The following is a 23860-nucleotide window of genomic DNA, read 5'->3' as shown; positions in this document are numbered from 1 at the left end:
CCCACCCATCTCACTTCTACACCTGGCTTCTATGCTCCCTCCTATATGCCTGATGCCATGGACATCTCAATCCATGCATCTGATTAAGTCTGACTCAGTTTTCCTCCAATATGTTCGGTGCATGGAATATATTCCATCCACCTATTTTTAAGCCTGGCATACTGCATGGACAGTATATATGCTCAAGTGTGGGGAATGCTCATATCCCATCATTTCTCTGTTCTTTTATGGTAACCCCCATAATTATCTCAGGTGTCATGATAAATAACAGTGTTGAATTTGGCCTTGACACCTGTTACCAATTATATTAGATTTTCTAATTTCTCATAATGGCATGAGGATAATTAGGCAGATGATGCAAAAAGTGATGAAACAAAGATAAAAATTATTTTTAAAAATTAATATCGCAGCAATTGTCTTCTCAATTATCCTCCATAAGGGGGGGACTATAGTAATATTATAATTTTAAAGAATGGTTCAATTTTTGTTTTATTGTATGTTTCACGTGTTAACAACTAAGATTCTGAATTCCCTTAGACATTGTTTTGAGAACTTTCATTGTTTGATTTGATTATGACAAAGCTATTTTAAAGTTGTGTTAAGCTCAATTTTGTAGGAAATTTCCTGGCTGATTACCAGTATCCACACATCAACCCCTGAAAGACTTCCATTCCACGACTAAACCTAGAGGACATCTGAGAAAGACTTTCAGAGACTTTAAATGAACAGTTTTGTTTTGTTTTTTTCCTCTTTTCTTTTTCGGTTTATAATATACACATCTGTAATATGTACTCTCTGCAGAGGCCCTCCCTTTCAAGACCAATGTCAAAGCGTCGGTCATGAGGACAAAAAAAAAAAAAATCGCCCCTCTGGACAAAACTTTCCTCTCTTCCTTTTCTATATTGTTGTTCACATATTATTAGTTAGCAATAGTTATTATATTCTTTTTACTGTTTCCGTCAAGGAAACATTTTGTTTCTTGAGAACAACAGGGGGACTGTAACGATTGGAATAACGCCACCTGCTGGATACTTACTGTAGAAGAGTTCTGCCCATGAAGGGAAGGTCTTTGAGGGCAAGACCAGGAGTCAGGAAGTGACGCGGACTAGTGGGAGGAGGAAGGAAGAGACTGGCGCTCAGTCTCGGTCTCTTTCCTGGGGACGCTGGCGGAGAAGGGAGCTAGAAATGTGCTCTCCCTTTAATAGATAGGAATCTAGGCCTTTCTCTCTCTCTTTACCAAATCTTTGTTTCCTTAATAAATGCTTAAAAGCCTAACTCTTGCTAAAGCTTATAATTTATTGGCGACCACTCATTAGATATTTTAGACAGACTAGCTAGAATTTTAGCCCTTAACAAAAGCTTCTTCATAGACAAAATTCATGTACCTAGAATAAGAAGGGGTCAAAAGGGAAAAAAACCTTTACGTCAAATTTCTATTAAAATTTAAGGGTTCTGTATCCAAAATGTATTCTCATTCTCTCTCTCCCCCTCTCTCCCCAACTCTCTCTTTCTCTCACATCCATTTCCCAATAGATAAATAATCAAAATGTGATGAAATAATGGGATTTAGCAGATACTCAAAGACCCACCTGGAGATTAATCTATACTGATTGAATCAAGTGAGAGTGATTGACTGCTGATTAAGCCTACTTCAAGTTAATTGGATTGTAATCACACCTGGCTATCCCTTAAGAAGGTATTGTTTTCAGAAACTAGACTGTGAACTCAACTTGAGAACACCTTCAAAGCCAATGGATTTGGATGATGCCAACCAATCAGCTTGAAGCAGTGTGTAAGGACCGCCTCTGTTCCAGATCTATAAAAAGCTTCCACAAACAGCTTGTGAGGGTGTTCCTGATTAAAGCAGGCTCGTGGAGGAGGACTTCAGGAAGAACCCAACCAGGCTGGAACCCTAGGCTAGACTGGAGCTGAAGCTTCTGATTGAAGGCGACCACAATTTAGATTTTAAATATCACAAAAGGATATAAATAACTCTCAAAATAAGAATTGCAAAGTATTCACAACCACATGAAAAAGTGCTCCAAATTACTAATAAGAAGAATGAAAATCAAAATAACCCTTACAATTCTGAAAACTAGCAAAAATGACCAAAAAAATGTCTTAGTCGGGGGCAGCTAGGTGGTGCAGTGGATAAAGCACTGGCCCTGGATTCAGGAGTACCTGAGTTCAAATCCGGCCTCAGACACTTGACACTCACTAGCTGTGTGACCCTGGGCAAGTTACTTAACCCCCATTGTCCCGCAAAAAAAAAAAAAAAAAAAGTCTTAGTCAATGTTGGAGGGGATGTAGAAGGATAAGCAAGGATTTTTCTAAAATCCAAGAACGAGGTTTGGACAAATTCAGGCCTCTATTAGGCAAAGCCATCAATCAGGTAACAAGAACTCAGGTAGTCACTTTGAGCCTTAATATTCTCATTGCTGATCACAAGATTAGTATGTTAGTTTTGTTACAACTTAATACATTGTTGGGTGGGAGCTGTCAAATGTTAAACCATTTTGAAAGCAATCTGGTTGCAGGCTAGGTGGTGCAGTGGAATGCAGGGGAGAAGCACCAGCCCTGGAGTAGCAGGAGGAACCCTGAGTTCAATCTCTAGCCTCAGACATTTGACACTTGCAGTGTGACTCTGGGCAAGTCCACATAACCTCCACATTGCCCCACCAAAAAAAGAAAAGAAATCTGGAATTATGCAAATAAAGTGATATGTCTATGCCCTTTGAACCAAAGACTTCATTACTGGGCTTATACCCCAGGGAGGCCATTTATAATAAGTCACTATATACTCCAAAATATTTATAGTAGCACTTTTCGTGATAGCTGAGAATTGGGAAATGACTAAACAAACTGTGGTACATGAATGTAATAGAATACTAATGTGCTATATATGTGTGATATACCATACAGAGAAGCATGAAAAAGATCTATATGAACTAAAGCAGAGTAAGCAGAGCTAAGAAAACAATATACATAGTAACTACAAGTAGAAAGAACAATGACATACCAATAAATAAATAAATATAGCAATATTATAAAGATCAAGCAGGACTCGAAGACATATGAGAAGCTACCCCAAACTACCCCTTTTCAGGGAGTTGGGAGGTCCATAGATGTTACACATTACATATTTTTGGACTTTTTCATGGACTGATTAGCTATGCTGATTTTTTTTCCTTCCTTAAAAATACCATTTGGTATACAAGATGGCTCTCTAGGAGCAGGGGGAAAGTGATATTTGGCATAACTATGGTGATATAAGAAATAGAAAATATCAATAAAAACTTATTTTTAAAAAGTATATGGGGGCAGCTAGATGGCACAGTGGATAAGCACCGGCTCTGGAGTCAGGAGTACCTGAGTTCAAATCCGGCCTCAGACACTTACTAGCTGTGTGACCCTGGGCAAGTCACTTAACCCCAATTGCCTCACCAAATAAATAAATAAAAAATAAAGAACATATATATTAAAAAAAAAAAAAGTATATGAGGGGCAGCTAGGTGGCGCAGTGGATAGAGCACTGGCCCTGGAGTCAGGAGTACCTGAGTTCAAATCCGGCCTCAGACACTTAACACTTACTAGCTGTGTGACCCTGGGCAAGTCACTTAACCCCAATTACCTCATTAAAAAAAAAGTATATGTACAAAAGGACAAACATGACTAAAGAAGAGATATGAGAAGACATCCCTGCCCTACTCCTTTGTAGAAGTGGGAGGTCCACAGGTGTGGTACATTGCATACATTTTCACATTTTTTTGATGTATGGATTGGTTTAACTAATTTTTCAAAACTTTCTTCCTCTTTTTTTTTCCTTTAAAAAATCTGTTATATGTGATATCTATCAGGGAAGGGGGGGAAGAGGAAGATACTGAAAGAAAGTCTGATGATGTTAAAAAGCGATACCAATAAATTGTACTTAAAAAAAGAATAGGGGCAGCTAGGTGGCGCAGTGGATAGAGCACTGGCCCTGGAAGTCAGGAGGTATCTTGAGTTCAATCCGGCCTCAGACATTTAACACTTAATAGCGTGTGACCCCAGCTGGGCAAGTCACTTAACCCCAATTGCCTCACAAAAAAAAAAAAAAAAAAAAAAAAAAGGAATAAACAAGGCACAGTACTTACTTTCATGCAGTTCATAGTCTAGTATGTATATGGGACAGAAATGGATGACAAATACTCAAGTTAATAAAAAACAAACTGAAATATTGTAAATGCAAAGGAGAGCCCCAAACAAAGGGCTTTTGAGATATGAGGAGGAAGAGCTCAGTTCCCAGAGGGAAGTTGAGGGTGGAAGGGTGGGAACAGTGATTAGGGCAGGCTTCATTGTTAACATTGCCATCAACTTATTATTATGGAAATCAAGAAGATAGCAGAAGCCAATGATAATAACGACATTTGTGATTTATTCATCATGTTTGTGGCTTGAACATGTTGAAAGGGACCCTGGAAAATACAATGTTAGAACACAGAATGTTACAACTGGAGGAGAACTTAAAATGTTTGGATACGAAAAGTCAGAACATGGCACAAAATAATAAAGATAGATTTTACAGATATTCTCTAAAATGGGTGATAGAATATTCTGGCTGAACATGCTTTGGGTAAGTTAAAACTTGGATTCTATACTATGTAATTTAAAAAGAGACAAGAAACTACCTAAAGTAAATTTAGTACATGATACTGTGACTCTTAGGAAAAAACTGTAAAAGGATGCAAAGACCTACCCTAAGTTGATTCCGTTTCTCTGTCACTTCTGTTTCCCCTAAGTCAAGGGTTTCTTGGAGATCAGCTTTTGCCTTGGTCACATTTACTTGCAGCAAATGTAGCTCTTCTTTCTTATGAGTTAAATGCATGTCCAAGATCAACATCTCCTGCTGTTGGGCTGCTATCTATAAGGAAAGAAAGGAGTAAAGGCACTTAAAATCCAAAAGATTCAATAAAATCCAATACAATTCAAACTCTAGTGGCAGACCAATAAATCTGGCACAAAGAACTTTAGTAGTCATTCTGAGCCTTAACGTATCCCATTGTTGCTACAAAAACCAGGTACCTTAAATCTGGGTAATGACTTAGGTAGCTTGGTTAGATGGAAGAAACCCATAGCTCAGACACATACAAGTAACACATTAAATTCTCCAAGTAGTGGCAGTTAAGTCTGGCAGAGTGGAAAGAACACTGAGTTGGGAGCCAGGATACCTGGATTCTAAGGCTCAGTGACACATTAATGATCTTTGCAACCTGAGGTAAGATATCATAACATCTTTAGGCTGTTTCTTCATTATAAAACAAGGTTGAATTAAATGACTCCCTTACCCTTCCATTTGGAACAATCTCTGTTCTAAGGTCTCTTCCAGCTCTAACATTTTTGACTGTACTGAGTAAGCACCCCTTTCCCTACTCCTACATATGTCACTTTGGTCACCCTTTATGTTTGTTGTGACCTAACTTTATCTATATTAATAAATGTAAGCTAGCCTATATTATGATATGACCTGCGCTCCCTTTAGAGATGGCCTGTCCAAAAGATGAGTATCCTGAGGTCTGTCATACATTAAACAGGAAAAACAAATACACCCATCTTAATTGTGTTTCAGCTGCTAACTTTTGTTCCTGCAACACTAGTGCTGTGATATTGGCTAAATGCAGATACATTTAAGACATGTAAGTAGAGATTTCTAGTAACAGAATAAGAACTGACATTTCCACGGTGCTAGTCACAAAATCCTTTCCTAACAGACCTATGAAGTAAGCAGCACAAGTATTTATTTTTCCCATTTTATGGATGAAGAAAATTACGACTCAGAAAGATGCAGTGACTTAGGGGAAATAAGGTTTGACAGGGCAGTCTGCCTTCAAGTCCTGTGCTTATAAGTTTCACAATAGTGAAGATGCTATTCTAAAGTGTAGGTTAAAATCAATGCCATACCTGACTCTTCACCTTTTCTAGCTCAGCTTTTTTTGTTCGAAGACGTTCAGGCCCATTGATGACCTGCAGATGATCTTCACCACTATTTTCAGCAACTTCTGTGCCCATCTGCAGCTTCTGAAGTCTATAAAATTCAACAACCATTTGAGTTCCTCAGAAAGCTTGCCCCATATCCTGAAATAGCTAACAGTGATTCACCATCCTAACTTTCTAGCTTTACCTTCTACTTTTCCCCAGGTACTATAAGCTATGGGTAAAATAGATCACTTCCCCATCCTCCATGTGGATATGGAAGATACTTAGTGTTTGTAATGCTGATTTACTCACCCTTCAATCAATTTTTCTATTTTATGATTTAAAGAGTAGAAGTCAGGGTCTCTTGTAACCATGACTTTGTTGATTTCTTTCAAGATTTCTTGCTGTTCGGGCATGTTCTGCCTGAAGTCCCTTCTATCAACCTGAAGGGATCTAGAATACATTAATATCTATTAATTTGGAGGCAGGATTTCATTGGTTTTATATCCCTTCAGGGCCTAGCAAATAATAAGTACTTAACATGTATTTAAATGTTTGTTCAATTGAATGTTTGCTGTTCTGAATGAAAAGTACCTTAGCTGCTGATCTGCTTTCACCAGCTTGACAGCTGTCTCCTGGGCTCTGCGCTCTAACTCTTCTGCATCCAGCTCTGCCCGTGACAAGTGCTTCTTGACCTCACTGTACCTCTGAATAGTATCTTTGGTCTAGAAAAGAAACTGTCATTAAAACAACCCAGTTAAGTGGCACAGAAATGATTACCCAACTTCCTCCAAGTGTAGTTTTGCTGGACCCTGCAAGCTATGTTAATAACCAGGAGCAGACTTAAAGAGTGGAAATGGCAGGGAAAGCAAGAGATTCTGAGTCTTGCTCTGTCAGTTTGTTAGCTGTGTGATTGTGTGCAAGCCTCTTTACCTGTGAAATGCTGAAAATAATGCTGCAAACATCCTACCTACTTTAAAATAAAGCCCTCCTCTTGCAATGCCTCCTTATGGTAAGAAGATGAGCCACGGGACTCACAGGCAAGGCTGATGAAATGCACATCCTGGCAGGTCCGATTACCAAGCCGCAAAAGCTTTAAGTAATGGTTCAGGTTGGCTCATTGGCAGGTGGTTACCCATTAGCTAAAGAACTGTTTTAGACTCATTCATGAAAAGTGACACTAAGACATGGAGCAGTTATGAGCTGTATCATGGCAGGAGGTAGCTTTTATTTTTATCTGACATATAGTGAGTATTTTATAATTTATCTTTCTAAAATAGTTTTTATGGTTACAAAGTGCTTTCTCATACATTATGTTATTTGAACCTTACAACAATCAATCCAGAGAGGAGAGGGTACAAGTGTCTCTATTCCTATTTTACTGAGAGAACAAAAAATGGAAGTTCAAGGATGTGAATGATTTACTCATGTTAGTAAGTAGTAGAGTTAAAACAGACTCATAGAATTAGAGCTGAACAGGACCTCATTTAACCTCCTCATTTGACAGATGAGGAACTGAGGCCTCCAGGAGTTAAATCACTCGACCAAGATCATAGAGGGAGTAACTCGTGGCAGAACTGAGATTTAAAGCCAGGCTCTGTGATTCCAGACCCAGCAGGCTTTCCACATCACTACACTGCTTCCCTCCAAAATTTGGTGCTTTTAAGAAAACTTCATCACTACTCAGTAAAAGACAAGACGACCCCGGGCTCAAATGGCACACTTGGCAGAACCTGTGTCACCATGGGCAAGTCACTGAAGCTCTGGGATCTGTTTCTTCATTGTTAAATGAAAGGGACAGACCAGATGACCTCTAAGGTCCCTTCTAGTTTTAGATCCATAATTTGATAAGATATTTAATAAAAATACTTTTTACAGTAAAAGCAGCCAACATTTCTATAGCACTTTACTGCTTAGATCCTTTATCTCACTTGATTCTTGTGAGGATTCTGGGAGATGAGTATCATGGCTCTTATTCTCCCTGCTTTACAGGATGTAGAAACTGAGGGCTAGAGACGTTAAATAATTTGCTCAAAGACACAGCTGAATAATGCCAGAGTAGGAATCTTCTGACTCTAAATCCAGTGTTTTCCCACAACACTACAGCTGTCTATTCCTACACAGAAACAGACGAAAGAGAGGTTTCATCAGTTGGGTTCTTATCTGGCACAGAGGCCAACAAATGAAAATGATGTTTACAGCCAGTGAAGTGAGAGTCCTTAAAGATGTTAACTACAATAACCTTCCTTCAAAATCAGTAACTTTTACATTTAAGGCTATTAGCAGCAATATCACAACTGAGTTCAACAGTCCTGAAAGTACATACAAGCAAAGCTAAGCCTTTCACTGAACAGGGCTCAAGTAAAACTGGGTTTTACCAACTGAAGTCAACCTTTTATTTTTTCATATGGGATACCCCATCTCCCACCTCTATGCATTTGAACTGGCTTTGCCCATGCCTGGAATGTTTTTTTTTCTCATCACCTTTAACTCTTAGCTTCCCTTATGTCTTTAAAAACTCATTTCAAGTCCCCTTCATCTAAGATTATCTTCCATTTATAATGCATATATCTTGTGTGCATATAGTTATTTTCATATCATCACCCTCTTAAGCTCCTTGGGAGCAGAGACTATGTTTCTGCCTTTCTTTGTATCTGTCCCCAACATTTAGCACAATGCTAAGAACAGACTAAATGCTTAATAAATGCTGATTGACAGATTGGCTCTGAATTAGATTAAAATTGAGAAGGAGTGACAACTGGAAAGGCCCTTAGAGATCCCCTAGTCCAAATCATCATTTTACCCTGAGCCCAGAGAAGAGAAATGTCTTGCCCAAAGTCAGACACAGTGAGTAGCCAAGACCAAATTTGAACTTAAACCCTTTGATTCTATACGTGGAGTTCTTTCTATTATATTCTCCTACATGGCGAGGTAAACAGGAAGCTGCTTTGTCAAAAGCAACGATCATATTTTAATTCTTTAATTAATTTTATTAAAAATGAAGGGTACACAAACTGGGTAGGAACCTACATTGGGCACAACACAAAGAAAAGCAAGGGGCTCTTTTTAATGTGACTTCTTAAGAGTTTTAAAAATCCAACATTTCATTATCATGAATACTTTGCCCACTAATAAATATCACAACATCTTTTTGATGATTTCTTAAGTTGCTGTCGCCAAAAATTCATTAGCCAGTGGCCAACCATCTTGTAATGAGCCTCTTTATCCTCAGGTTACCCCTTTGTGTGAAAGGCACATGGTACATTTCTGGTCTTTAGTCAGAGCCTTTCCAGCTTGGGCAAGATTTGTCAGAATTATACTATATTGGCATACCCTTCAAGAATCCAGGGTCACCAATACACCATAATGAGATACTGGAGGAAGACTTAAGTAGAGGTTTGTTTGTTTATTTTGAATAAGTGCATATATATATATTTTAGTGAGGCAATCGGGGTTAAGTGACTTGCCCAGGGTCACACAGCTAGTAAGTGTTAAGTGTCTGAGGCCGGATTTGAACTCAGGTACTCCTGACTCCAGGGCCGGTGCTCTATCCCCTGTGCCACCTAGCCGCCCCAAGTGCATATATTTTTAATGCCAGTAAATCCTTCTCTCCACAACACAAAAGGATTTATTTTGTGCTAAGTCAAATGACGTATGTTTTGGTGATGGATACATAGGTAACATATCAGGGTTCCATTTTCAAACCCCGATAGGGGCATACAAATTCTCTGTCCCAACTTTTTCTTGTAGGTCTTTGCTAATTTCAACAGCAAAAACATTTTGATAGCTTTACCAAAAGTGTGACCTAGGACAAGTCACTTTCCCTCTTTAAATGTCAGTTTCTTCATCTATAAAGTGAGGAGGCTGGACCAGACAATCTCAAAGGTCCATTCTAGCTCACAGTCCATAATTCTACTAAGGAGGAGTCAGACTTCTGAGGGGTTTTAAAAATCTTTAGAAAGTTAAGTTTTTGACAGCATCTGACAAATTGCTTATAATATATGCCTTACATAAAAATGATAATGATAATAAACATAAACATTCAGAAGGTTAAGGACCAAGGTGTCTTTAGTTCCATTTTATGTAACCTAGCTAAAGGGAAGTAAAAGAAATGAAGCAAACAAATCAACTTTTGGAATCCTCAAAATCCCTAGTCAATGGCTATGAGTTTAATAAGCTTAAGATTAAGCTACCCGAGTATAAGAAGCAAAGCAAGGACATACTTTCTCTTTTGTGCTGGAAAGTTCTGTTTCAGCCTCAGCCAGGAGTCGATCTGCTTCTCTGAGCTCTGCCCGGCGTTTCAGAAGAGTTGACTCAATGCACCCAATTTCATCTATAATTTGGTTGTGGTGTTTGGATGATGCATCTATTCCTACATCAGTAACAAGACTGTCACCACGTCCTTCCATGAAATCCCTCAAAAGAAAGAAATAAAGACTTAAATAACTGGAAGGATAGTCACTGTTCATGGTTGGGCTGCTTTAATACACTATAAAAGACAATAATATTTAAATTAAGGCACAGACAGCATTATAACAATCATTACTTTGAAAGATAGACAAAATAAAGCAAACTTTATTTGAAAGAACAAAAAATCTAACATCTTAAGGAAAGTTTTTAAAAAGTAGGAATGAGGGGCAGCTAGATGGTGCAGTGGATGGAACACTGGCCCTGGATTCGGGAGTACCTGAGTTCAAATCTGGCCTCAGACACTTAACGCTTACTAGCTGTGTGACCCTGGGGCAAGTCACTTAACCCCAATTGCCTCACCAAAACCAAACCAAACCAAAACAAAACAAAAAAAAGTAGGAATGAAGGGGGAATTAATATTTCCAGACATTAAAGCATAAAGCAGTAACCAGCAAAAGTCAGTCACACTGGCTAAAAAAATAAAATAAAATTAGACCATTAGAACAGAGGAGAAAAACAGGAATCAGAAACAACTAAACTCAGTAGAGCTCAGTGTTCAATAAATCTATGAACAAAGACTACTTAGGGAAGGACTCCTTATTTAATAAGAACTGCTGGGAAAACTAAAACAGTTCGGTAAAAATAGGTTTGGACCAGAATCTTACATCATATGCTACAGAACATGTGACCCAAACGTAGAAGGTGACACCATGAAAAAAATAAGTAAAGTGAAAGGAACTGTTTTTCCCAACTGTAGTTAGGGAAAGAATTTTTAATCAAATAGGAAGTAGAGATGATAACAAAAGATAAAAAAATAGGTAATCTGGATTACATGAATTTGAAAAGCTTTTTTACAAACAGAATGAATGTAGTTAAGATAAGAAAGAAAACTATCAAATGAAAAAAATGCCTAAAATATTTTTGAAAAAGGTTTAATATTTCATATATAAAGAGGATAAAATAAAGACCAAGAACTATTCTTTAAAGATAGTCAAAGGAGGGAACAGCTAGGTGGTGCAGTGGATAAAGCACTGCCCTTGGATTCAGGAGGATCTGAGTTCAAATCCAGCCTCAGACACTTGACACTAGCTGTGTGATGCTGGGCAAGTCAATTAACCCTCACTGCCTCACCAAAAAAAAAAAATAGTCAAAGGACATGAACAGTTCTCAAAAGATTTTCAAAAGATTGCTCCAATTCATGAATAAAAGAAATTGCAAATAAAAACAACTCTGAGGTTTTGTCTCTAATCTCATCAGTTGACAAAGATGATAAAAAAATTGAAATAGCAAATGTCGAGGACAGATACACTAATACACTCTTGGTCAAGCTGTGAGTTGGTACAATCATTCTGGAAAATCATCTGGAATTATATGAGCAAAGTCATTAACTGCTCATATCTTCTGATACAAAGAGATTCCTCTGTTAGGCATATATCCCAAGGAGGTCACAGACAGAAAGAACACATAAAGTCTTCATAGCAATACTTTTTGTGTTCTTTTAGCAAAGAACTGGAAGCAAAATGGGTATCCATCGAATAGGAAAGGACTCAACAAAATGTGGCAGAAAGGATGAGTATGAAGAATTTACAGAACAGAAAAATGTATGCAAATTTATGAAGAGTGAAGTAAGCAGAATTCTGGAAAATACTGTACATAATAACAAGAGCAATTTAAAAGGAAACAATGTTGAATGATTATAATTTCAATACTGATCCACAAATAAAAGTGAGCAAATAAGCCTCCAATTTCACTGGAGAGGTGGGGGATTATGCATGTAGTATGTTGCATACAGTCAAATGCAGTCAATGTGTTGGTTTTGCTCAACTGTTTTGTTTTTTTTTTTGTTACAAGGGAAGGCTTACTTGTCAAAGTGGTGGAGATGGAGGGGATACATCCAGGAATAACTGATAATAAAACAAAAATTATCAATAAAAATTATTTTTTAAAGGGTAATTATGAACATTGAACACAGAGGCAAACAGTTATATCTGAATTGGAAACCAGGGGTGTTTCATAGATAAAAGATGGCTCTCTCATAGAACTGATGGGACTTGGGAATTGGGGGAAAAAACATCAACACTGCCTTTTGAGCCAGAGGATCCAAGTTCAAATTTCAGCTTTACTACTTACTACATACATGTTCACTGAAACTTAAACATACATACATCACTTTTCTCTGTGCCTCAGTTTTATTATGCATAAAGTTGGGGGATTAGACTAGATTATCTTGAGGGTCCCCTCCACAGCAATAAATCATTGTTTCCTATGATCTCATGACTTCCAAGATAACTACTAAACAAGATTTCTATTCCAATGGGAGATTACTGACCATCAGGATACACAGTTTTAACAAGTTAAACCTATACTGATCTGATTCTGAAATCAGCCCTCTTGCTAGTTAGACTAATCTTCAAATAAATGCATTTTCCCTTAACTAGCTAATTTCTACTCATCATAGTACTAATGGCTGGAATGTATATAGCACTTTATATAAACTCTTGCTAAAGTCTAAGTCTAAGACTCAAAGGAGGGAAGGACTTTGCTCACTGTTTCAGTTAGTAAGTGGCAGAGCCAGGGTTTGGACCTAGGTCATCTGGGAACATCAGTCTTCCAACTCATGCTGTCTCTCTAAATGCATGCTCTTACTTTCGTTTGCTGTGTTTCTGGAGGTTCCTATGTATTTCTGCCATTTCTTCTTCTAAGTCTTTTCTCTCATGCAAAAGCTCTTCAATATTTTGATGAAGTTCTTCCATTTCTCTCTTAGCCTGCTGCCTTGCTGCCTTGTCTTCTTGCCTCTTAATTTTGACATGGTGTACAATGTCTTCCAATTTAGAAATCTCATTCTCCTAAATGAAAAATGCAACAATTAAAAAAAAAAGTTTTTCTTCCTTTAATGCCCACAACACAGTATATTGATGTGTAATTTAAAATTCTAAATATGGGTTCTAATCTGTTCCCCCAGTTTTTGGAGAAACTGACTAAAATCACTGATAAAACGAGTTTAGATTTTTAAGGGTTTATTGAAATATAGAAAGAGAAAGATTGAAAACAGAATTCTTACAACCTCGCAATCCTATCTTTCCTTAGCTCCTCTCTGTCTTTTCCTGCCATCACCACCAAGTCAGGAATCCAAAAGACACAGAGCTCTCTGCGCAGGCCCTCCTTCCTCCTTCCTGTCCCCTCCCAGAAAATAGGAGGCTCCTCAAGTTGATTAGCTGGTAGCCTTGATAGACAGCACCCATGAGCAAACGTCACTTCCTGACGCCAAGGAAAAGCTGCATGGCATTGCCCTCTGAGGCATTCTCCTCATGGTGGAGCTTTCCTATAGTAAGTCTCCAGTAGGTGGCGTCATTCCAATCATTACATTGATTTGAACAGGTTGCAGAAAATCAGTGGTCAGCCTATAATCAGTGTTCTTTGTCAGTAGAAGCCTGTTTATTCTTCCCTTGAAGAGATTTCATTTTAGTGATACTGCTTTCATACACATGGGAGTGTTCAATTTTTTGTCCTAAGAATACCTCAAGCAACTAGTCAATTCAATGAAATTATAATGTATGTATCGAGAAAGGCAGTGAGTTATAATGGCTAGAGGGCCAGCCTTAGAATGAGGAACACCTGGGTACTAAGTATAGCCTGGACTCCTCCTGGCTATGTGACCCTGGAAAAGCCATTTAACCTCTCAGTGCCCCATGCTCCTCTCTATGTCTGTAAGTTGTGGTGCTGTTGCTGATCTGCATTTGCAGAGGGAGTGATGAAATAAATCATGGGTTGGAACCAAAACAAAAATCACTGTCAAGAGGCATAAGAGATATATATAGCACAAAATAGAATTATAGGATTCTATATGAAATGGTGTTAGAACCGTATGGGGCACATCTGTATAAAATATTTAAATTATCTTTATATTATAAAAAAGAAACAACAAATATATTATTTACAATAATTGGGAAACATTTTAATAAACTGTGGCATAAGCACAATATAATTTTTACTGTACCATAATGACAAATTTGAGGAATACAAAGAAAAACAAGAAGTTATATGAAAAAATGCAGAGCAAAGTAAGAAAAGTCAGAGCAGGAGGCAGAGCCAAGATGACAGAGGAAAGGCAGTGACTTGCCTGAGCTCTCCCCAAAACCCTTCCAAATACCTTAAAATAATGCAATAAGACAATTCCTGGAGCAGCAGAACCCACAAAAAGACAAGGTGAAGTAATTTTCCAGCCAAAGACAACTTAGAAGGTTGGCAGGAAAGGTCTGTTGTACCTGGGTGAGAGTAGAGCACAGCCCAGCACAGGACACACCAGCCCAGCCCCAGTCCCAGCCCCAGTTCCAGCCTCTGTCCCAGCCTCAGCCCCAGAAAACCAGGAGCAAGCCCCTGGAGCCCCTGAATCAACAGCAACAGCAGCTACTGTTTCTGGAACTCAGCCCACAGACAATAACGGGGTCAAACAGCTGACCATAAGGAGATTACAGGGATCTCTTTGTTAGCACTAAGGCAGGACTCCATTGTTTTGCCCATACTTGGATCTAGGTCACAGTCGTGGGTGGTGGTCCCAGGCAGGGGAGAAGCACAAGCACATAAGAGCTTGCATCCACAGTGTAGCAGGATTCTGTTCATAGTTTCAGGGCAGAAAAGCAGGCCTGTGGTTTGCTTGCAGACCAAAGTACAGGCTAGGAGAGTAGAAAACATACCTCTCCTTAAATCATACCACCTTGGAAGAACTAAAAACTTATAAATTCCTAGAAGTATCTCTGAAAACAGCTGCACAAATCCCCTGAAGCTTGTGACAGTGTGCCCTCCACAGTGGAAACAAATGTGACTTTCAAATAAAAAACCCTGGAGAAGCATAAAAAGTTAAATAGGAAAAAGAAATCATAAGGGACATTAAAAGATTAAATTGTTCATATTCTTACATGGGAGGATGATACTTGTAACTCATAAGAACTTTTTCGTTATTGGATGGAGTATATTTAGACAGAGGGCACAGGTGTGAGTTTTAATATGAAGGGATGCTAATTCCTAAAAGAAATAAAATTAAATTAAGGGGTGAGAAAGGAATGCACTGGGAGAAACGGAAAGGGAGAAGTGGAATATAATGGGGTAAAGTATCTCACATAAAAGAAGCAAGAAAAAGCTTATACAGTGGAGGGGGATATGAGGGAGGTGCTGGGGAGTGAGTGAACCTTACTCTCATCAGAATTGGCTCCAAGAGGGAGTAACACATACACACAATAGGATATATTAATCTATCTTACCCTGCAGGAAAATAGGAGGGAAAGGGGACAAGGAGGGGTGTGTGATAAAAGGAAGGACAGACTGGGGGAGGAGGCAATCAGAACCAAAACACCTTTGAGGAGGGAAAGAATGAAAAGGAGATAGAGAACAGACTAAATGACATGAGGAGGGAGTATGATGGAGGGAAAAGCAGTTAGCAATAAGGAACTGTGAAAACATTTTAAAGCAAGTTTGTCTGATAAAGGCCCCATTTCTCAAACACATAGAGAACTGAGTCAAAGTTGTTAAAATAAGAGCTATTCCCCAAGTGACAAATGATCAAAAGATATGAACCGTTTTCAGATGAAATAATCAAAGCTATCCAGAGCCATAAGAAGAAAAATGCTCTAACTCACTACTGATTAGATAGATGCAAGTCAGAACAATTCTGGGACATTACCTCATACCTAGTGGATTAGATAATAGGACAGCCGAGGACAATGACAAATGCTGTAGGAGATATGGGGAAAATGAGACATTGATGCACTGTTGGTGGAGTTGTAAACTGATTCAAACATTCTGTAGAGCAATTTGGAGCTATGGCCAAAGGGCTATAAAACATGCATACTCTTTGACCTAGTAATATGACTACTAGGTCGGTATCCAAAAAGAGATAAAAAACAAAAAGTTAAAGGACTTATACATACAAAAATATTTATGGCAGACTTTTTATGGTGCAAAGAATTTGAAAGTGAGGAGATGCCCATCCATTGGGAAATGGCTGAACAAATTGTGGGATGAGATTGTGATGGGACACTATTGTTCTATAAGAAATGATGAGCATCACAGATGCTCATATGATCATGTCTTCAAGAAGAAGAGGCTCCGTAAACCTAGACACCAAGAAAGAGAGATTTTTGACACAGAAAAAGAGAAATATGAGATTACAGAGCAGTGCAAGGCTGACTAGAAAGAAGTGGACTCTCAGATCCTGCCCCAAATCAAGAAGATTCCTCAGCTCCGTGGCTACCTGCATTCTGTATTTTCTCTCTCCAATGGAGTCTATCCTCACAAACTGGTGTTTTAAATGCCTGGCAGAGAACTCTTATTGAAATATTTGAAAAAACAACAACAAAAAAAGAAATGATGAGCAGGATGCTCTCAGAAAAACCTGAACTTACATGAGCTGATGCAAAGTGTATATGAAGTAACAGCAATATTGTAAGATGATCAGCTGTGAATGACTTAGCTACTCTCAGCAATACAATGATCCAAGACAACTCTGAAGGACTTATTAAAAATGAAATCTATTGGGGCAGCTAGGTGGCGCAGTGGATAAAGCACCGGCCCTGGATTCAGGAGGACTTGAGTTCAAATCCGATCTCAGACACTTGACACTTACTAGCTGTGTGACCCTGGGCAAAGTCACTTAACCCTCATTGCCCTGCAAAACAAAAACAAAATGCAATCTATTTCCAGAGAAAGAAGTGAAGGTATCTGAATACAGATTGAAGCATATGTTTTTTAGTTTCTTTTTCTTAAGTTTTTTTTCTGTTTTCTTTCACAACCTGACTAATGTGGAAATGTTTTACATGACTACACATGTATAACTTATATTGAACTGCTTGCATTCTTTTTGTTTTGTTTTGTTTTTTGTTTTTTTAGTGAGGCAATTGGGGTTAAGTGACTTGCCCAGGGTCACACAGCTAATAAGTGTTAAGTGTCTGAGGCTGGATTTGAACTCAGGTCCTCCTGACTCCAGGGCCGGTGCTCTACCCACTGCGCCACCTAGCTGCCCCCAAACTGCTTGCATTCTTAAGGGGGGAGGGGAAAAGAGAATTTTGAACACAAAGTTTTAAAAATGGATGTTAAAAATTTTTTTAGGTGTAATTTGGGGAAAAATAAAATTCTAAATAAATGAAAAAAAGAAAAGTCTGAACATACAAACAGTATATAAAAACATATCAACAAAATTTAGAAAAGTCCATAGAAGAAAATGATTAGAAAGGAACATGGATACAAAGTTTTTTGTCACTATTTTGTCAAAGTTAATATACACATCTCAAAGTATTTAAAATTTGTGGTTTTATATATGATTGTTTATTTGATTTTTTTGTTAATGATTACTAAGTTTAGATTTTTGGTCACTCATGTTTATCAAAAAGAAAAATATATAAAGGACATTGAAAAATTACAGGATAATATTAATGAGGCCATATTTTGTCACCAATGCCATTCTTTTTAAGTATATAAGTAAACTCAGGGATATTACCAGATATATAATTTCCCTTACCCTGGAATGGTGGCCACAGGGGAAGGGAATTCTCTGTCTGCTGCAATGTCGTGGGGGACTCCCTCCTTGTTGTGCCCTGGTGGGGAGCTCCTGTCTCACTTTGGCCTGGCAGGTGACTTTTCCCTTTCTCCTCATGGTTCCTTAGCCAGAGACTTCCTTCCCACAATACCTCAGGTAGGGGACCCCAGACCCACTCTCCATCACAGGGTAAAAAATGACACTGTCCTCCTTTGTTGCTGCGTGTGGGCAGGGATTATAAAGGGATGGGGGGAGGGGCCTTTTTCAGTTAGTGGTACAGCAGTGAAGCAGAGGAGAAAGGCGTTTCTGGCATCCCAAGTTCTAAGGTAGAACTCAGAACCCATGTTTCCATAGAAACAGTGTTTTAAGTGGTAGCTAGAATTACCAAAATGAAATAATGGGTCAAATTGACAAGAATGGGCCAGTGTGAGCACCTGGCCACCACATATAACACTGTTTCCAGGGAAACACTTTCTGACTTTCAAACAACTGATTTACGAACAAGCTTTCAGAATACAATTCAATCAAAAGTTGGGTAAAGCATAGGAGGAAGTACTGGATTTAGAATGGGAGCATCTGGCTTTGAACCCCAGCTTTACCAGGTCATACCTTGGGTAAATCATTTAACCTTTTTAGACTTTAGTAAAATGAGGAAATTCGATAAAATAGTCTCTAAATTCCTTTCTGTTCTAAACCTAATGATTCCTATAATGCCTAAATTTAATTATGGGGAAACCAGAAGAATATTGAGCATATGGTCTTTATCTCTTTAGTCTTGGTAAGGACAGAGCAAGGAATTCTGAAACTTTATATTATTTGCTGAACCCTTTACTTTGACTAAAATGTCGACGTAAATAACCTTAAAGTATCCACTATTTAGAAGGGACCTGAGAAATTATTTAGCTCAAGCCCCTCATATTACAGAAATGGAAAGCTGAGGTACACAGATAAGTGACTTGCCTAAGGTCAAACAGATTATGTATTAAAGCGGCAGAGCCAGGATTCCAATTCATGTCTTTTGATCATTAGTGCATGGCTTGTTTTCTACCACACTGTGAATCTTTTAAGCTTAATTTTTTAAAATGCCTACAACCAATAGCACCAGATAACAAGGTTGCTGAAGTAACTATGATGCTTAAGAAGAGGTAACTTCAGATCAACTTAATTCTGACTTCTTTAATATTATAATGTGTTTTGGTTAAAGGATGTAATTTATTTATTTTTTTTTACTATCACTAAGCATTAAGGACAATGTCATATTTAAGAGTCCTCACTCTAAGATATTCAACAACACGTTTTGTTTTTCCCTTTACCTTCTTCATCACAATTTCTGATGAAAATATTTGAGAGTTTTGTTTCAATATTTCAGTGAAATTCAACTACTCTTTCAGCACCTATTTATTATGTAGAATATATAATTTTGGCCTAACCATGGATCTACCTTTTAAAAAGGCAGTCTTTTAACACATTCTACACATCAGGATTACTGGAAGTAAACAGCAATTGGAGAAAATGATCATTAATTATTGCATTTCTTCTGTATTTAGGAATGTGGAGGAGAAACTGGATTATCAGTCTTCATTATTAACATTTTTCCTTTTTTGTTTCTTCAGCTTTCCCAATTTTACTCAATTGCCCATAATGAACACTGATTTGAAAATATATATTGTATATTTTGGATTTAACTCACCTAGACATATATGACACAAATAAAAATAATTATGATGTGAATAAAAGATTTAAGTAAAGGAAAATTAAATGTTCATGTATAGATTGATTCAATATAGTAAAAGTAAAATTACTCCCTAAATTAATTTATAGATTTAATGCAATACCAATATAAAAATAATTGTTTTCTTTATGGAACTGGGTAAAATCAAAATAAAATTTAGGGAGAAAAGCAAAGAGACAAGAATATCAAGAGTTAATTTACTAAAAAAAAAAAAGAAATGAAAGAAGAGCAGACAAAGGCAGACTTGACCTTCTAGGCTTTAAACACATATAAAACAGTTTTCAGTAAAATGCTCTGCTACTGGTGGGCGGGGGGGGGAGAGAGAAATTCATACAAAAGTTAATGTTTGAGGGGGCAGCTAGGTGGCACAGTAGAAAAAGCACCAGCCCTAGATTCAGGACGACTTAGTTCAAATCCAGCCTTAGACACTTGACATGTAGTAGCTGTGTGACCCTGGGTAAGTCACTTAACCCTTACTGCCCCACAAAAAACCAACCAAACAAAAATTAATGTTTGATAAACCTATAGTCGATTAAAAAACTGGAGAAAGCATCAATTATTTAATAAAAAGGAAAACTGGCTAACAACAGGGCAAAAATATATTTATATCCTCATTTCATCTACTATAATAAATTCCAAATGGAAAATTAACTATAATAAGAATGAAAAGGGAATATATTTTTCTCAATTGTGTAGAAGAGATACATTATAAAATATTAAACATATAAGAAATTATAGGGTTTTTTGAGGATTGGGAGAGACATGGGCATGTTTTTATATGTAGTAGGGAAGCAACAGAAAGGTAGAGATTGAAAAATGAGAGTAGGGATGATAGATGGGTCAAACCATTAGAAAGACAGGATGGAATGGGGTCACTTGTGCATGGAGAGGGGTTGCTCTTGGCAAGGAGAAAGGCCAACTCTTCATGTGAGATAGGGGTGGAGGAAAACATACATCTTAGTGATGTAAGATGAGGAAGAAGGGACAAGAGGGAGTTCTTGGTAAATGGCCTCATGTTTTTAGTTTAGTATGGGGTAGGGAAGCCATGAAAGGTTTGTGGAGGTATGAAAAAGAAGGCAGTGAAAGAGGAAACAATTAAGGATGACTTCAAGGTTAAGGACCTGAGAGAAGACTAGGTGAATGGTGATGTCCCCATATCTATAGATATATGGGTCAGTTTGGAGGGTTTTATGAGGGAGAAAAGTAGAAGAATTAGTTGGAGACCAGCATATAACAGCAACAAGGATCTAATCAGAGTACTACAAATGGGTGGAGTGAACTTTAAAGGAAGAAAGTTCACTGGGATGTGGTAGAGGAAGTCCAAAAGTGGCAATGGGAAGCAAAAAATATGCTGATTTTTCTTTCATGTCTGGTGTGTTGGTCGTACAAAAAAGGAGCAAAATTTCCTGGAAAGGGTGACAAAAGATGAAGTATTTTCCATGGAGAATGTGAGAAGAAAAGTTTATAAATAACCAAGTGGGTGTAGTGGAAGAAGAAAAGAAAAAACAATGACTGGGGAGGAGTAAAGCTTAACTGAGTAAGTGCAAAAATGAGGGAGTGGGTAAAAGGAAAGGAGGTTTTCACCTGAACAGGTGGCAATTCTGGAGTGTAGGAGATTTCTACAAGATATGAAGAAATAACTTACAAGAAAGTAAATATGGATATTTCAAATAATTATTTGGAAAAATATTCTCTCTCACTAGTCAAAGGAATGCAAATTAAAAATTTTTGAGGTAACATTCAACATCCATCAAATAGGCAAAAATAACTAAAAGCAGAAAAAATTCAATGGTTGTGGAGAAATGGGTACACTTATACATTGCCAGTGGAATTGCATATTGGTAAAATATTTTTGGAGGTTAAGCTTTTAGCATAACAAGAATTTCAACTACAATTTAAACAAATAATCCCATTATTGGAAATATACTCTAAAAGTGTCATCACTTAAAAAATAAAGATTTATGCTAAATACATGTAACAATTATTTGAAATTACAAAGAAATGAAAACAAATATCTAACAATAGGCAAATAGCTGAAAAAACTATTAAATATCCATATAATAAAACCCTACTGTCCCATTAAAATTATGAATATAAGGAATATAAAGAAATATGAGGAGACTTAATGAAGTAATGCTTATGGAAGGAAGCAAAACCAGAAGGTTACATTCTATAATTATTACATTTTTTAAAAATACAGAGAAGAATGAACAAAGAGAAGGAAGGATAAGGAGGAATAATCAGTTGTTATGGACATGTAGGAATTTTAAAGTGTTAACAGCTGCAAATGTACGAATTATCTCTTTGGTTCTTTTGTTTAAAGTTAAGTATACATTAATAAAATATTTATATAAAATCTAGAATAAAATGGAAACTGATTATTTTACATTTTCTCTACCAAAATTGTGTGACAACCAATTGTGCATCATATATTATTGGGTACATTAAATAATTGTTTCTAGAACCAATCTTTGCTTGTTCTCTACATCAGCTGAATATTTTGCAGGAGCAATTTGTATGGAAAAACTGATGGATTTGCTGTGTCTTTGTGCAAGTCCTCAATAATGTTTTGGGTGGGTTTTTGCCTTTTTTTTATTTTTGGAAGCCCTTGGTTGCTTTGTAGAATTCCAAGGTTTCAAAGAACACAGTTTAAGAAAAGCTGGTGGGGGCAGCTAGTTGACGCAGTGGATACCAACTGACCCTCTTGTCAGGAGGACCTGAGTTCAAATCCAGCCTCAGACACTTGACACTTACTAGCTATGTAACCCTGGGCAAGTCAATTAACCCATATTGCCCCAGACACCCACAAAAACAAAAACAAAAAACCCAACCAAACAAAGAAAAGCTGATGGGTACTATGATCTATCCTTTTGACTTACCAAGTTATGATGTTCAGGTACATTGCAGTGAAGGACTCCCACTGGAATAAGTGGGATAGAAAAATGAGGAGGAGGGGGGCCATAAACGATGTGTGTTCCAGCAGGAGGGGGGCCATAAATAACTGTTCCAGGTTCCAATGGTCTGCCATTGGTTGCTACAGGCGGAGGAGGAGCATATAGCACAGTCCCCTGGGGGACAGGTGTGCCATCTGGAAACACAGTATAAATAACAGATCCAGGAGGAGGTACAAATGGAGAGTCCACTTCACCATCTAGTTCTTTTTCTTCCTTAGCATTTCCTCTATTTTCTTCACCTTTACAAAAAGAAACAGAACAAGCTAACCAACATCATTGCCTTTGTGTTCTCTAGTTTAAAAAGCTGTCACAGAATCTTGAAGCTGAAAGGGACTTTAAAAGTCAATCTAGGGGGGCAGCTAGATGGCACAGTGGATAGAACACCGGCCCTGGAGTCAGGAGTACCTGAGTTCAAATCCGGCCTCAGACACTTAACACTTACTAGCTGTGTGACCCTGGGCAAGTCACTTAACCCCAATTGCCTCACTAAAAAAAAAAAAAAAAAGAAAAGAAAAAAAAAAGTCAATCTAGGGGCAGCTAGGTGGCACAGCGGAAAGAGCACTGACCCTGTTGTCAGGAGGACCTGAGTTCAAATCCTGCCTCAGACACTTGACACTTACTAGCTGTGGGACCCTGGGCAAGTCACTTAACCCCAATTGCCTCACCACCACCCCCTCAAAAAAAGTCAATCTAGAACAATCCCAATTTTAAGTATAAATCCTTTTCCCAACATTTCTGACAGGTGGTGACAGAGTCTCTAATTGAAGAACTAAAGGAAACTCGCCACATCACATCACAAGGCAGTCATCAAGTCATCATCATTGGTGCAATGTTTGTTTTTTTTTCTCATACTGCAATAAAATTTGACTCCTTGTAGCTTCCATCTCTTGGTACTAGTTCTTGTGCTCTTGGGCCATATAAAATAAATCTAATCCTTTTCTCTCATGATTGCCCACCCTTCCAATAACTGAAGACTATAATCATGTCTCCTCTAAGTTTTCTATTCTTCAGGCTAAACCAGAGTTTCTTGAACACTCATGAGATGGTTTCAGCATCTCTCACCATCCTGGTTACACTTCTTTGAATAAGCTCCCACTAGTCAATGATGCTTCTAAAGTACTGAACATACAAGTGAACTTCATGCATGCACTGAACAAGCAGGACAGTAGGGCTATCATCTTCCTTGTTCTGGATGCTATATATCTTTTTCTTTTTCCTTTTTTTGAAAGGCAATGAGGGTTAAGTGACTTGCCCAGGGTCACAGAGCCAGTAAGTGTCAAGTGC

General features: G+C 37.8%; 1 protein-coding gene across 2 annotated transcripts in view; it reads right to left on the bottom strand.

The window, feature by feature from the left end:
- CNTRL (centriolin) overlaps nucleotides 1-23860 on the bottom strand; it is a 109514-nt gene that overhangs the window by 25487 nt on the left and 60167 nt on the right. For both annotated transcript variants that reach the window (XM_043989266.1, XM_043989265.1), the window contains 7 exons: nucleotides 22502-22815; nucleotides 13009-13208; nucleotides 10176-10368; nucleotides 6547-6677; nucleotides 6265-6405; nucleotides 5938-6061; nucleotides 4736-4900 (listed from right to left, as the gene is read on the bottom strand). In XM_043989266.1, coding sequence (XP_043845201.1) covers nucleotides 4736-4900; nucleotides 5938-6061; nucleotides 6265-6405; nucleotides 6547-6677; nucleotides 10176-10368; nucleotides 13009-13208; nucleotides 22502-22815 — 1268 coding nt within the window. The remainder of the gene's footprint in view (nucleotides 1-4735; nucleotides 4901-5937; nucleotides 6062-6264; nucleotides 6406-6546; nucleotides 6678-10175; nucleotides 10369-13008; nucleotides 13209-22501; nucleotides 22816-23860) is intronic.

The sequence above is a fragment of the Dromiciops gliroides genome, chromosome 2 (genome assembly GCF_019393635.1).
Source record: "Dromiciops gliroides isolate mDroGli1 chromosome 2, mDroGli1.pri, whole genome shotgun sequence".
Taxonomy (NCBI): domain Eukaryota; kingdom Metazoa; phylum Chordata; class Mammalia; order Microbiotheria; family Microbiotheriidae; genus Dromiciops; species Dromiciops gliroides.
This window is presented reverse-complemented; position numbering and strand designations above follow the sequence as displayed.